The sequence below is a fragment of the Hippocampus comes genome, unplaced genomic scaffold (genome assembly GCF_001891065.2).
Source record: "Hippocampus comes isolate QL1 unplaced genomic scaffold, H_comes_QL1_v1.1 scaffold174, whole genome shotgun sequence".
NCBI classification, from domain to species: Eukaryota; Metazoa; Chordata; class Actinopteri; order Syngnathiformes; family Syngnathidae; genus Hippocampus; species Hippocampus comes.
In genome coordinates, this window is record NW_017805983.1 from 3620934 (window position 1) to 3637241 (window position 16308).

The 16308-nt window shown below is 43.0% G+C and overlaps 1 protein-coding gene across 2 annotated transcripts; it reads right to left on the reverse strand.

The window, feature by feature from the left end:
* Positions 1-2998: 2998 nt before the first annotated feature.
* On the reverse strand, positions 2999-15520 carry LOC109528719 (dipeptidyl peptidase 4-like). Of its 2 annotated transcripts, XM_019891656.1 has the most exons (28): positions 15396-15520; positions 14995-15244; positions 14011-14143; positions 13158-13245; positions 11888-11986; positions 11691-11782; positions 11412-11486; positions 10360-10412; positions 10214-10286; positions 9939-10059; positions 9417-9571; positions 9164-9261; positions 8956-9085; positions 7530-7568; positions 7346-7444; positions 7185-7255; positions 6486-6539; positions 6294-6406; positions 6165-6212; positions 5988-6086; positions 5592-5661; positions 5314-5508; positions 5186-5240; positions 5005-5104; positions 4112-4170; positions 3970-4042; positions 3392-3465; positions 2999-3316 (listed from the first exon to the last, which is right to left on the reverse strand). In XM_019891656.1, exons 2-28 carry the CDS (start codon positions 15057-15059, stop codon positions 3224-3226), a joined length of 2424 nt encoding a protein of 807 aa, XP_019747215.1. In that variant the 5' UTR covers positions 15060-15244; positions 15396-15520; the 3' UTR covers positions 2999-3223. The 2 variants fall into 2 exon arrangements, with proteins under 2 accessions (XP_019747215.1, XP_019747216.1); XM_019891657.1 differs by lacking the exons at positions 14011-14143; positions 14995-15244; positions 15396-15520 and adding an exon at positions 13327-13991.
* Positions 15521-16308: the final 788 nt, after the last annotated feature.

Below are 16308 nucleotides of genomic sequence, written 5' to 3' on the forward strand. Positions count from 1 at the left end.
TAATAATTGCTTAAACAAGTTTATTTTGATATTGTCTGATTGGCTGAAGGAAACCAGAAAGTGTTTGTGTTACCGGAAGGAGGTGTGTTCTTGTTCATCCGTTCGCAGGTGCAGACCACCCCCCACGCCCCCTTTTAATAAACTGCATTAAAGGATTCCATCTCTCCTTTTGTCATTCGTAAAGTAGAGCTATCCACCAAAAACAACGAACCCCTCAACTTACATAGTGCATGTCAGAGCATAAACCAAGCATGAAAGTCAAAGGAAGTGTCGACCTCCAAGACAGGATTATCTCAAGGATTTTGACGTTTACGCATTCAAATATTTATTGTATATTTTGCAATTATCCAATATGATTTAAACTTAGATTCAGATACCCATTACCGGTAATACTTGAACTTTTCCCCGTCTTAAGTGTCGTCTGTTAACTGCAGTGATGTTTAAGAGCCATACGGTGTCAGTAGTGAATAACACAAAACCTCCCCCCTGAATACGGAATCCGTCTCATTTGTTATAATCTACCAGGAACAGTGAATTGCTGTGGAGAAGTCAACCACCTGGACCACACAGGAACTTTGTATTACCAGGAACTTAAGGTTCCTGGGCTTTTTGGTGGAAACGGGGCGTTTGCGAACACCTCCTATGGCCATGAAACCCACCGAGCTGCATGGAAAGACTTCCCCGTATGTCCTGTACTGAAAACAACAAACCCAAGCACTGTAAGTAAGTGAAGCAATATACCATACATCAGAGATGAAAGTCCTCCGGATTTTCCCGGAATTCCGGGTTTTTCAAATTTTTATGAACATTTCTCCGGATAATTGAGGAAAATTTGCATAAAATGAATCCGGATATTAGTTGACAACATTGAACGAAGATGAGTTTGAGTTCGTTGTATTGCTTTCACGAGCGTGGCCATATTGAGGCACGAACACTAGTAACAGTAAAGAGATTTTTGTTTGTGTAATAATGACAGAAGACATGATGGCATTTGAGTAATGGTTTAGTAGAACGAATGGCAACTCGCAACAACAGTAGCAAGCGTCATTTTGCCTCTTGGGTTATACCATCTCAACTACAACGTGGGGGATAGTCCCCAAACAATTTTCGTCTCTTTATAAACACACCTGCTAAACCCAGTGGAACGAATAAAAGACGCCGTGGACAAGACAGTTGTCGTAAAAAATATATTTGGCCAAAAAGGGAAAAACACCGATTGGCAGAAAATCGTGTCCGTCCGACTTCGAGTGTCGTCTCGGCTAACTTAGCTTAGCTGTTGTCGTGTGTGACGTCACTTGCATCGGCGCTGATTGGTTGAAATCAAAAGACGCGCTTGCGTACTTGTTCTAGCTGAAGCACGCACAGCAGAGAGCAGCGGACTATCTCCTGCTGAGGCTCGCTTAGCTTGAGTGGCGTCGCTACAACAGTAATACCTTCGCCTCGCATTTTCATGGCCTCGCCATACCTTGGAGATGTCGAAATTTCGGCCCGAACGGAAGCCACAAAGGGTACACGTGTGCACATAAAAGGAAGATTAATCATTGAATGTCGAGTATTTGAATAGCGTTTTGTGTAAACAAATTCATGCGTGATCGGCCAAGTGCGTGTGTGTGTGTGTGTGTGTGTGTGTGTGTGTGTGTGTGTGTACACGCGTGCGCACGCACTTGGCCGATCAAGCACACACACACACACACACACACACACACCTGCTAATATATATATATTAATTTTTTTCCCGGAATTTTCAGAAAAGTCCACTTTCATCTCTGCATACTGTAAAAATAATGGATGTATCTTTGTAAAATATGTTTGGATGATTCATTATGCATTTGTAATGTGTATATTGTCTTTCACTTGTTGACTCAAACAGTTGACCAAAAATAATTGTTTTTCTGCACCTCGACTTTGTTTACAAGCATTTCCAGCTCACATTTTGTGAAGTTCCTTTTTTTTTTACTTGAAGGCCACACATCACATAGTTTAAAGCACAGGTGTCAAACGCAAGGCCCGGTTGCCAGATTCGGCCCGCCACGTCATTTTATGTGGCCCGCCAAAGCAAATTGTGGGTGTCAACTTCCATGATGCTTGCTAGAATCTGTACCAAGATGTCAAATTGTCATGTATAATAAATAATGTTGAGATTTTAAATTAATTTTGTTACCCTGTTTACACTCAATTGAACAATAATTGAACAAACAACAAACAAATAGTTGAATGATTTCAAAACAAGGAAGCCATGCATTTTTTTGTGTTCAAGTAATAATATGATGTCATGATGAAACGTTGATTCGGCTTCTGTCGTCACGGCCCTCTGAGGGAAGACGTAACTCCAAAGTGGCCTGCGACAAAAATGAGTTTGACACCCCTGGTTTAAAGGAACACTGATTTTAAAGAGTGGCCTGAGAATATAAGTAAAAAACAAAACAATTAAACATTTCAAACAATATTCCTTCTTCCATGTTCAAATATTTTGAAATAATAGATGAAAAATACCTTTATTTTGTTTATACGTCACATATTAATTGTCCACCAATATTGTAGACCACTTAAGAGGGTATCTGGGCAAAGGACAACCATGCATGGCAACATCAGAGATCATAAATACAAGCTAAAGCAGCATACAAATGATTTGAAGGTCACATAAGTAGTCATTGTTTCTTACTTGGGTGGATTAGCAGTTCCAAGTTGTGGAGTGCATTTTTTTCTCTTAAGTTTTTATCCATTATTACTACAATGTTGGCCTCCATTCAAATCCCATCCATCCATTATCTGAATCGCTTGTCCTCACGGCGGGGACGTGCTGGGGCCCATCCCAGCTGTCTTTGGGCAGTAGGCAGGGTACACCCTGAACTGGTTGCCAGCCCATCGCAGGGCACACACAGAAAATCAAACACTTTCAATCACACCTATAGACAAAATAGACACTATCTTGTCCCTAAGTGTGATGAGAGTGTTTAGCCAATTAGCCTACCATGCATGTTTTTGGAAAGTGGGATGAAACCGGAGTACCCACAGAAAACCCACGCAGGCACGGGAAGCGCATGCAAACTCCACACAGGAAGGCCAGGAGCCAGGATTGGAACCCATGACCTCTGTACTGTTCGGCCACTGTGCCGCCCCATTCAAATTACAGTAATCATTTAGACAACCAAACAAGTAAACATTCTATGTACAGTCCGCCTTGTGCAATGTATGCAGTTCTGGAGTGCTGATCCAACAGACTTTATGCAAAGCACCTCTGTAGGAAGTGGCTCATGTGGGTATAGACGTGTTGATTGGCAGAACCAGGAAGCGCATGGTTCTTGTCCGTGTACCACTGAAGGACAACATCAACACATTCAGAATTTCATTTTGACATCCCGCATATCGGCAGCACGGCTTGTTTGCTCACCATGGCCTCAAAGTCGACCTGCTCATCCACCAGAGCTTCAGAAATCTCAGCTGCCTGCTGGAAATGCACGTTGTCTATGAAGTGGAAGCACATAAACATATGTTATATAATACAGTCTCGATTGTGTTCAGGTAATTGGGGTGGAGAGTGGTTACTTGATCATGCACCCAGCTGTCCCCATTCAGACCTTTAAATAGTCTGGTCATCGTGTGTGGATTTTCGATACTGGTTGTCCTTTTTAGTTTTGTGGCTATGGTGGAGCCTATCCCAATTGACTGGGCGACAAACAGGCCGCAACCTGGACTGGTCACCAGCCAATCACAGGGCACATAAATAACCATTCGCACCCATGGACAATTTCAAGTCGTCAATGAACCTAATGCACACATTTTCAGAATGTGGGAAAAGGATGGAGTAGATACTTGGGGAAACCCCACATAAGCACGGTGAAAACATGCAAACTCACACAGGATGGCCCGAGCTGAGAGTGGAATTGAGGACCTCTCTGCTGTCAGGCATTTGCGCTAAGCACTATTCTATCACACTTGTTCTAAATAACCTTAAGTAATATGACTCACCATCAGCTGTTCCGTGAACCAGGAGATACTGCACTGAATGGAAGTTCTTGGCCCGTGCAGTAACTGTGGAGTTCTGTGCAGAATGGGATCGAATTTGGACACATAGTAGCTACACAGTTGAAGAGTGTGCATGCAAACTTACAGTGTAGGCGACTAGATTGTCACTTGGCTTTGTCATGTACCGCTCGGTGTAGATGGAATCTGGAAAGAACCCAAAGTGAGATGTTGATAGTTGATGTATTGCAAACCCCCTCTCCATCTAAATGGTAAGTGGGAAGTCACTTACATAGAATTTTTCTACCTTAGGTACTCAAAGCGCTTTACACTCCCTCATTTACCTACTGATGACACAGCATCAGGAGCAACTGGGGGTTCAGTATCTTGCTCAGGGACACTTCGACAAGGTCGCAATGACCGGGGATTGAACCTCACAACCTCTGGCTTGGGAGACGACCACTCCATCTCTGAGCCATGCCACCCCTGTGTTCTGGACACAGGGTCCTGCTATTTTGTGGATTTAGTTTGTGCGGATTATTTAATTTGAGACGGTGTAAGTTTGAAAAAGAACAACAAAAACAGGAAGTACATCAGCACCACCTAGTTTGAGTTAAAAATGATTGAACGTCGTCCTCTGTAGTCCTGCTTTTTACCCCTACAGAAAGTGACAGATGTGGGTTCATCTCAAACTGTACATCTTTGGGCACGATTATTGATGTATATCGTGAGATGATACGTTTTTTTTAGGTTGTAGAAACAGGATTTGTTGACTGTAAACACATAGAGGGCTCTGTTGCACTGTGCAATATTTTTGTGTTATCAAATGCTCTTGAAATTCTCAATCTATGATATGTGTTTAAATGCATTTGTACTACAGTATTTTGAAAGTGTGAGTAAAAATGTGTCTAGGGTGTATTTAAGTAGAGTAGTTCAATATCACAAACTTCGCTTATTGCGGTCGTGGTGTGGAACGTAACCCTTACAATGGAGGGGTGATGACTTTCATGTGAAATTTGTAAATAGAAAAATACAACATACCATAATATTCCCATTTGGAGACTGGAGCAACTGCCATTCCACATTTAAAGACTCCACTTCCAGATCCCAAGGCCATGGAAGCCACATACCCACCATAAGACTGACAAAAAAATAGATGAATTTTTTTTAGAGTCCTACTAGGTGCCAAGTGACTTAAACATTAGCTAGTTGGACTACTCACCCATCCCCATATAGCAACTCTGTCTTTGTCAATAAATCCCATTTTGATGAATTCCCTGAAACAAAAATGTAGTTAAGGCCTTCTCGTAGAAGGAGGAGAACTGATTGTTGACCCTTCAGCCTCCTTACCTGGCTGCGGTTATCTGATCTTCCACCTCATAGGACCCGAGATGTTTATAGATTTCGTGCATTAGCTTGTCGCCTTGGTAACCGCTGCCTCTCCCATCAAAGCTGGCGACGATGATTTTCTCTGTGCTGGCCAGGTATGTGGACCAGCCCACGCTGTACGTGAAGTCTACCTTCTGGCTGCAGGGACCGGCATACCTGCAAAGGTTGATTCGTGGTATGATGTACGATGCCCAGTTTGTTGCCTACGAGTTTTTGCGGGGCTGGTGATGTACTCTTACACATCCAGCAACAAGGGGTACTTCTTGGACTCATCAAAGCCTGGTGGCAAAAACATCTCGTACCAGAGCTCTGTCATGGCCAAAAAAAAAAAGACGAGATTTACTCACAATCAGACCTATGGGCAATTTAGTCTTCAGTGAAGTGACCAAACCCTAACATATTTCATTCATTCATTTAGAAAAAAAATCAATCATTCGAGAAAACCAACCCAGATAATAATGCTAATTATTAGTAGGATTGCCTCAGGAGTGAATCTCAAAAACATCATCATGCCATCACACAATGGAAAAAAACATTTCAGTAGTCATTTTTTATTTTGAGGCGTGTCGCCATGCACATAATGTGCATGCCAGAAACTGCCGCCGAATGCAAAAGAGCCAGCTGAATGAACTCACTGTATCCAGCAATCTTGATAGTTCCTCGACGCATGGTGGGCATTTGGATGTCAGAAATGCCTTGGGTGAATTGGCTGTTATCCTCCAATCGCTTCAGCTCTTATGATAAAATAAATTAGTAAAAAATTTGTAAAACAAAAAAAGAACTTTTCTTTTCCTTATGCAAGCAGCTCTCACCTTTGCCCTCCTTGTTATCCATGAGGGAACTGTAAGGTATGCTAGGACCTTTGATAAACAATAAACAACTTGATGATATTTCACACAACATATTATAAACGTATTGGACACAAAAAGACAAGAACTGACCACGGCAGCTCATGAGGTAGAATTTCGCATTCTGGCTGAAATAAGCGGAATTATACTGGCAGGTATCACCACTCAGATTGCAAGTCAGGCACTTGACCTCTCCCTTGCTCCATCTGCAACAAGCACGCGCCGTATCAGCTGCACATTTAAAAGTAAGTACGTACAGAACTCACAACGGCATTAATGCCTTACCTATAAATATTCCTTCCTCCGGGTTTGCCTCCCTCTTGGTTGCTAGAGAAATATCTGTGGAAAATCATGAATATTAAAGTATCAAGAACCTTCACAGAGGTTTGCGAGATACATCAATATAAAATATCACACTTGGATTTCTTTTCCTTCAATCAACCATTCCAGCTCACATTCGCACCGAATGGGCAATGCATTTGCACCCAACACCCCTCGTCCGTGAGGAAAACCTTCTAAGCACTACACTACCGCACTGTCTACCGCCGCCACCATTTTCTTTCCCGTTGTGTCGGAAGCCTATCCCAGCAGACTTTAGGCGGGAGGCGAGGTAAACCCTGGACTGGTTGCCAGCCAACTGCAGGGTACATCTAGACAGACAACCATTCACACTCACATTGGCACCAATGCGCAATTTCGAGACTTCAAATTAACCTAAGGCGCATGTGTTGCGGGTGTAGGCGGAAACAGAAGTCGACCGAGTAAATCCACACAAGCATGGAGAGAAAAAACAAAGTGCATGCAGGAAGCCAAGATTCGAACCCCAAACAGGCGAACTGTGTGTCAGACGCGCTAACCAGGAGCAACTCACTCACATCAACCACCTTGCAACAAGATTAACACACCTAAAGCAGTTGTTATTTTTTTCACCCGAGGGATCCAAATACAAGTAGAAATACCCCCCAAAAATCAAAATGGACTCACACACTATCTGCCGTTACTTTCTGAATGGCAATGACTTCCCATTCTCCTGTGGTAATTGCCGTCGCGTTGCCCTGCGAAGGAAAAGTTGTCATAGTTTACCCCAAAACATCATTCTAATACTATGGTACATTCTTTCATGTTAGTTTGTCTACTTAGCCAACCTCCACAACATGATGGATGTGCTTGTAACCTTTGGAGTCACTCATCAACACGTAGTAACTCATCTTATCTTCGGCAAAAACTGGAGCTGATGGAGAAAACTAGCCAGAAAAAGATGTTAGCATAGCTCAAAATGTCTTCCATTATTCTGTTTCAGAGTAGAGCATGTAGTTGTTTAATTTTTACCCGTCCAATCCAACCAGTGGTGCTTTTCACATCCAGATGCTACAAAAAAGCAAGACAGAGAACTCATTTTATAATTCTCACACAGATATTTGTTCATCGGCAGTATCAAGTTATTATAATCCCACTTTGTTGATCAGAAATGTATTTACCGTGATTTTCTTTCTGGGCAGCATAGCAGAATACAAAGATGTTTGTAATGTGTTTTTTCACAAGAAAAATAGCACTCAATAATATTGTAGTTTCTGAAAAGGTGTTAAACTTGAAACAGTTTTTGCAACATTTTTGCTTTCATTCCATGGACATTGTGCTGCTATTTTTAGTGTACATCTCTCGGCCATCTGGGGGCAGTCTAATACAGACATACATGGAAACGGTTGTCAGAACTCAACAGTAAGCTGCAGTAATATTAGTCTCTTTTTTTTTTGCAGAGGATAAAGAAGATATGTCTGTGAGCATTGTTTTACCATTTGCATTCAAGTGGCATTAAATAATGTTCAATAACACTGCCATCTTGATGCTATTTTTTTGTGTGTCTTGAATTATATATGGGGGGGCGGCACAGCGATCGACTGGTTAGCACATCGGCTTCACAGTGCAGAGGTGCATGGTTTGATTCCAGCTTGGGCCTTCCTGTGATGAGTTTGCATGTTCTTTTTCGCCTACTCGGTCTATACCCGCAACAAGGCTTCTCACCCAGTCCTCAACGGTCTGTTGCATCCTCTGCTCATCCTATCCCTCCCGTGGTCCTATTTTTGCTTTGGATTCCATCAGTGATCATCCCGTGTCCCGGGGCAAGACTACGGTCCTCTGCGTTGGGATTTGCTGGAGGATCAAATGAATGTGCACTGCTACGGGATTCCATTTTGATTCGCAACTTCCATTCTCGTCAGCTGGAAAAATGCTTCTGCCTATTGGATGCACTTGTGCTTCTTGTAGAACTACTGTGATTTTTATGTATTTAATAACAATAACAATAGTAATAATACCAATCCTTTTAATTTTGATACTAATCAATCAAAATATTACTTTCCTTGCCTTGTAGAGGTATTTGGTTGTTGTTGTTGTGTTTTGATCTGTTCCTCGACCTTCCTCCCATGAGACTCGGTCCGCTGCCCTTTGTTGTTTGATAGTGTTTTTGTTTTCACGTCAAACTTTTGTCACGTCGCTCTTGCTGTTCAGTTCAATGAACTGTGACACTTGCTTGAAATGTTTAAATCTGCTTTTGAATTCCACAATTAGCACTTGCGCACACCTGACGGTTTTAAGATTTAGTTTGATGGTAAAATTCAACTGGGATAGCCCTGAAACAGCTGGGAGCCTCTTTTATGAAGAATCAGGTTACTTGCATCCCAGGGCACCAAATATACGTAAAGATGTAAGGTCATACTCAAAAGAATGTGGAAACAGCACGCCACTTGTTTTGTACCTGAACTGGCTCCCAGGTGAAGCCCCGGAGGTCATAGATCTGAAGGATGAGGTGGTTCTGGAGCCGATGAAGCCACTGGATGGCAAGACGCTGGTCAGTCCCCCAAGTCACTGTGGCCAAGTAATGCTCCCTATTTGTTCCGAGATGGCAAAATGTCATCTTCAGCCGAAACATTGTGTAACTTTAATCGCCGTGGGGGTTCTCTTACTGCGACTTGAATGCTTCTGGAACAAGAACCTCAGTGATCATTGTCGTGTTGTCTGTGTCCACAACAAACAGCTTCACCTCTGGGTTTGGGGAACCTGCCTGAAGACAACAATACAAAACAATTGACATCAGGCATGAAGGCCATGGAGAGTGTCCCCATCTTTGGATATGTGCGAAGGGTTAAGGGGCTCAGACTTTATGGCTAACCATCATTGGATATGCGTGAAGGTTTCGGCTCATGGACGGGTACCCACCTTGGGATATGGGATAGAAACAGTACGGGAATACTGACGATCTCCATACCAGGAGAACTCGACAGTGGGCACCCCTGTATCATTGAACTCAACATAGGCCACATATTTCCCTCCTGGGGACCACCAGAGGCCCTGATTGGATGAGAACATCTCCTCTGGTAGGGGGAACAACAATGTGTGTTTTGAATAAAAGTGTACATGTTTGGACATAAATGTTAGTAGCCTCTGGCAAAAGGAACTCCCGCAATAGTCACCGAAATCATCAGAAACTGGCAAACGTAATTATTAGGCATGTGCAGCTCTTCAATAGAAGCCGATTCCAGACGTACTTTGATACATGGGGTGCAATATGCTTCAAGGACGGTACATTTTAAAGTGGAACGATTCAATTCCGTTTGATTCAGTGGCATTACAATTCAGTATGGCTCAGTTCATGATGCAAGCATGATCGATGGAATCAGTTTCTTGTTAAATAATCATCATTTGGAGGTGCATCTTTATCTCTTACTACTTCTTACTTACCCTCATATACCCAATCTGGAATTCCGTTCAAAATCTGATTCTCCTTGCCATTGAACGTCACTTGCTGGTGCAATGAATCTGGGCTGGTCTTTATGTACACATTATTTTTCCACACAAAGGCCTAGAAATCCAAAAGAGAACAAGTGTGTGACGGCTCAATCATCTCTCTCTACCTTGCAGCTGACATACGTGTTTGGCAAAGGCAGATCAAGGTTTCACTAATCCATCACGCAAAGCCGACATCGCGAGTTCAAACTTGATTCAGTCGCACTCACCAGTTTGTTGCCTGCCGGCGCCCAAGCCAAATATTGGATTTCTTCAGGCAGGTAGGAAGGTTCCACAAACTTGCTGAGGTGGCCAAATGACAGTATCAAAAGAAAGCAACAAAAAGATCCAAAATCCAATCTCTCCGCATACTTACTTCAAAGCCCGATCATAAAGTGAGTATGAAGCTGTGAATGAATGCCTCCACAACTATCAGGACAGGAAATGTGCAGTTGTCATTATGTGCAAAAACAAGTGGGACAAACATACAAGTCAGAAGACCGACAAGTTGCCCGCGGAATGATAAATCCCCATCTAAACCTCCAAAAGTTACAATTTTTCATTGAAGTTATTGTTTTAAGTACCGGTAGATTTTCTGCGATAGATTTTCAATGGAAAATATGTGAGCTTGGGCGGCCTGGTGGCTCCAGTGGTTAGCGCGTTGACCTCACAGTGCAGAGGTCGTGGGTTCGGCCTTCCTGTGTGGAGTTTGCATGTTCTCCCCGGGCCTGCGTGGGTTTTCTCTGGGTACTCCCGTTTCCTCCCACATTCCACAAACATGCTTGGCAGGCTGAGTGAACACTCGAAATTGTCCCTAGGTGTGAGCGTGACCGCGGATGGTTGTTCGTCTCTGTGTGCCCTGTGATTGGCTGGCAACCGGTTCAGGGTGTACCCCGCCTACTGCCCGACGACAGCTGGGATAAGCTCCAGCACCCCCCACGACCCTTTTAAGGATAAAGCGGATCGGAAAATGGATGGATGGATGGATGAATATGTGAGTTTGCTGACAATGTGGACACTCTTGGCTCATGCAAGCGTTGAAAACACGATCGACCGTCGCTTAGCAACATGATTCCGTTTGCACGCTGATCGTATACTGTTTCACAAAAATAGCTTTATTTTTAATACAGAGTGGACGGGTTAAGTTAAGCTCAGGTATGCTGGGAAACAAATGTGTCAATATTTGCTAATTAGCTGCTGTTTTAGCCTCCGCTGAAGGAAGACAAAACGCTGGTTGTTATGTCACTGAAAACATGGGGGTGGGGGGGGGGGTCTTAAAGGGGATGTTACCCCAGAATGACAGGATGGATGTTACTTTTCAGGCGCATGCGCAAAATGTTCACTATGATTATGAAAATAAAAATAAAATAAACATCACCAAAGGCACTTTGTCATGACGTTGACAATGAAACAAAAGCTGAGCCTCACCATTGAGTAGTTGCTCATAAATGCCACATATCTGCCATCAGCAGACAGCTGAAAGTCGGAAGCGCCTTTTTCGCTCTGTTTGAATGGGAAACGACAACATTTCATGAGCAAATGGCCTGATACAGGGTCAATTGCAGATGATTCTGATCGGCCCAAATTTTGCTAAGGTGAAAGATCAAATCTGTTCCTGGGCCCCACCAGTCACAATTCTAACTTCACACGTTCTAAAACTTTCAGAGATTGATGGAAGCAGTTGCTAAAACGAGAGGGATAACTTACAAACGTGTCCGCGCTCAAGAAGACGGACGACTGCCCCGTGGTGACATTATAAAGATAGACGGAGCCTTGTCGCCTGTGCAGGTACTCATCATCTACAAAGAAAATTACTTCACTTAGAATTACAATAAACAAATAAATGTGGTGCTCCTATTTGACTGGCACTGGAATTCCAAGCGGCGAACGTCTTGGATACCCACCGGAGATCCACCAGATGTTGTAAGATTTGGGTTTGAGGGAACTGTTGAACACGTCCTCCAGTGTGAAAGTCCTTCTGTCCGTGATTTCAATCTGCTCCTCTGGAAAAAAAAAAAAAGAAAATTGGATGCGGCACACTCTGCACTGATGTTGACTCAAGCTTCTCGATCTCTCAAACACTTGTGGGCAAATGGGCTCTGGTCCAAGGAAGAAGAATGAGCTGAAGACAACAGTATTGGTCTGATCACCATCCATTGTTTGTTTTATTACTGTAGCAAAAAAACTAAGCAAAACTTGAAATGTTGTAGAGCATAAAGCAAGATCACATGACATTTGGGTCGAAATATGGGTAATGCGTATCGAAGAATTGATTTTCTCCTTTCACCGTTTCAGTTAAAATTATTCTTCTGTCTGCTCCAGAATGCAAATGATTGCTAAAATGCAAGTCCATGTTCTAACATCTTGCCTCATTCTCCATAAACCAGAAAGTAGTGGAGTGAGGATTAAAAATTTGCCGGTGTCATCTCTTTTCTTAATTCTGAAGGAGTGTAATAGCAATAGCAAACTTTTCGCGATGGTGGGAAGAAAAAGTCTCTCAACATATCGTCAAAAGAAATTATTACACACAAAAAAAAGTCTAAAACTGACAGCAGCTTGTAAAATAATTGGCAAGTATTTTTAAAAGAATAATAAAATACTCATTCAACTGTCCTAAAGGATCAGGGGGGAAAAAAACTTGCAATATGCGGTCAAATAGCTCGACTCGACTTTGTACTTTACAGCCTGTTGGAAACGCTGCTCGAAGAGGCGCTCGAGAGTCTTCTCCAAATTGTGTCTTTAAAATCTTAAGCGCGTGGTCTGCTAACTATATGTTTTGTTGTCATTTTACCATTGGAACTACAATATGTTTTCTTTGTACCATAGGTTTTCATGTCATTACCGTCTTCTTGACACAAATCTGATGTGACCTGTTCCTATTGCCTAATTTTAGGTGCGCTGTTGCTTTGCTTTCGTTCCAATGGTGAGTAAAGAAGATCTTCCGATATTGGATATTCACGTGATCCTTATGATGATGACCATAAACGACAGGGGGGAGGAGAGAGTGGACAGGATAGATGCTTCAGAAGGTTGCAAACAACTTAGAACTGCTGATGATACGTAAATGTTAACTATTAACTTTAACTTCTGTTGTGTTTGGCCTTGAAAGACAAATTTAATCATCTGCTCTTCCTCAAATAACGATTGGGGTTAAAAAAAAAAAAAAACACCTACCTTTTAAGTAAATCACAGTTGGCACTGTGATCAGAACAACAACCACCACCAGTCCAAGAATTCCGAGGACCACCTTGGCAATGGAGACCTGAATAGATGAAGCAAAAATGTATCAATACTCCTGTAAAACGCCAACTAATAGAAGAGCACGTGCTGTCATTTAACTAACCATGATTTTAAAAAAAAGAAGAATCAACAATACGGGTCCCAAAAAGTCACAACAGCACGCGCGCGGCGTCAAGAAATAGTGCTCACGGGTATTTAGTTGGATGTCTATCCGACTTTGCTGTTAAATATTACCTTAGGTTTCAAAGGTAGGCCAATAAATGCGTAAACAGCGGTGCAAAGTTTGACAAATTGAATCCACTTTGTCAAAACCGAAGGTTTTATTTCCTTAAAGCCATTAAATGAGACTTCATTACATGCCTTTCCAAATAATGTTAATTTGTGGTCTAAGATTTTTCAAAGTGTGCTTGTGGTGTTCATTTTTGATAACATGCAAGCCAAAGGGAAATTGATTTTACCAGTCAACAGGTTTTTGCAGTCTGTTTTTTTTTCATTAATCATAACCTTACGCTCCCCAAAATAAAATTATGTTCTTGGTAAAATTTCTTGAACTCATTTTGATATTTTACCTAGTTGGCTGAAGAGTTTGCAGCAGCCGATTCCTTGTTAAAACAAACAGCGACCTCTTGTGGTAAGAGGTGTACCTCCCTCCCTCCCCATCTGTCTATCCTATTCTGTCTGTCTGTCTGTCTGTCTGTCTGTCTCGCCACACGCATCCACGTCTGTTAGTGAGCACCACGCCAAGTCAACACGAAAACAAGCTAGTAGCCAATTTTAGCAAACTTACCTTTGAAATTGCAGTGCAACAAAAGGATGCAACATTTAAAATCAGTAGATGGCAATTCCAGCAGACAGCGCGTGAACGCTTCTGAGCTTTTCTCGTCCAGGTAGTTGGCATGCCAATGCTGAACGTGGAGATGCTGGGATGAATAGAGACAGAGCACAGACATACAGTATGTCGACGTACATCGACAGCGATGGAGACAGAGCCACAACATTCTGATGTGACAGGCAGATTAGGGCGCTGGAATGTTGTGCCCCACCTTGGTCCTATCTATTGCATTGAAGAGGATCTAGTGATAATGCATCAGATTTCTATGCCGCTTTTCTGGACACTGGACCAATATTCCCTGCGTGTGTCAAACTTTTAACGAGAGACAACGGGTACAGATTTTTGGGGCCCAAGAGCGAAGAGAGGTAAGAAAGGATGGAGGCATGGAAGGAATTAAAAGGGGTGAAGGAAGGAAGAACCAGGAGACAACCATGACATATGAAAGGAAGAGTGGAAGGAAGAAGGGAGGAGAGATTGAATGCTGAAGGAAAGGAAGAAGGATGGATGGATGGAAGGAAGGAATGGAGGAAGGGGAGGAACAAAATTGTAAGAAGGAAGAAAAGAGCAAAAGAGGAAGGGATGAAAGAGTGATTGAAGACCACTTCATAGAGCGGCACACAACTTGAAAGCGCTCCATGTGTGACGTGAGGCATTTGTGCCGTCTTTCTTTCCCTCTCTCAATTTGGTCCTCTCATGCTGTGTGACGTTCTGCCGCGTTTATTGCGTGTGTTTTGCCACGTTCTCACGGCAACGCGTGGTAGTCCATCTAGCAAATCTTTATTCTAATGGCACAATGAATCTTGACTTTGATAGAATATGCCATGTCGCTGGCATTTTCAGTTCTATGAGAGTCGTTCCTAAACATAACCACGTTTTGTCTCTTGTCTAACCTTACCCAGGTAATTTGACTGGTCTAACCTGATCCAAAGTACCACTCACTTGCTGCGTGAACTCTCATTTTGGTCTGTTGATGAGGGAGGCCAATGGTAGTCTTGGTTGCTCATCGCCTGCAAGTCGTTGAATTTCTTGAAAGTCTTTGCACACAATCTCCAACGTTGAGGAAATCTGGCTTATTTTTTCTCCAGCTTTGAAAAATGGTATCCTTCCACGTGTGGTATTGACAGGACTGGGCTTAACTAATCGTCACAAAAGCACGCCGTCTTTGTCACTCTTACTCCAAAGCACTGAGCTGCAATTTAGAGAAAGGGTTTAATGTGTTCGTGTTAAATAAAGACAGACAGATGAGCAGACAAGAAGTCATGAAGCATCACACAAAAACCCCCCAAAAAACTCAAGTGCAAATGGTGCCTCATGTTACAGGTAGCCTCCCCCCTTCTTACCTTTCGAATGTTAGATCTGGCAAATCTCGGTAATCCAAAGGCAGAAACAATTTGTATCTCCCTGACTTGACCTTTCCTTCGTGGACTGCCGTATCCAGAAAATCAGGTTCTGCGACAAGAGCTATACAGGTGAATATGTGGCTTTTACATGGCGCAAAAGCAGAAAAAGGCGAACCGTATGAGCCGCAACGGATATGACCTCACGGCGTTGTGTGCCAAGTACCTCTGGGCGATTGGGCGGGAAAGAGTGCGACTGAGTGGAATGGCTCTTTGGGGATGCCGAGTCGCTGAAGCGGGTTCCCAGTCAGACTCAAAACTCCAGCTTGTACAGCAGGGGTCAGCAACTGCAGTCCTCAAGGGCCCCTCGCCTGCATGCTTTACATGTTTCCCTCCTCCAACACACTTGATTGAAATGATCAGCTCGTCAGCAAGCTCGGCAGAAGCCCGAAAATGATTCTGATCATTTGACTCCCGGGGGTTAAGGGCAGAGGATGTCGTTTCATGTTTGTCAACTGTGGGTTGAGACTTTTCTGTGACTAAGTGCTGTCGAAATAAAATTGACTTGATTCAGGTGTGTTGGAGGAGGGAAACATCTCAAACATGCAGGATCAGGGCCTTCTTGGACCGGAGTTGTTGACCTCTGTTGGATAGGATACCACCATCTGCCAAGTCCCGGACTGTGAGGTCGCCAATTTTTCTGCCAATGGTTGAATGCTGGTGGTATAGATCCCATAACTTCATGATGTCAGTGAGGTACAGCTGGGTGACTTTTATGGATTCACTGTGGAGTGGGAATATCTTTGATGGTACGCCTTCAAACTGTGTTCGGGTGTAGCGTGCAACCACAAATTTTGGTGCTTTGGTGACATCGTGCTTCATTGTCAGATCTCCGTATGCGCTTGTGATGGTAGAA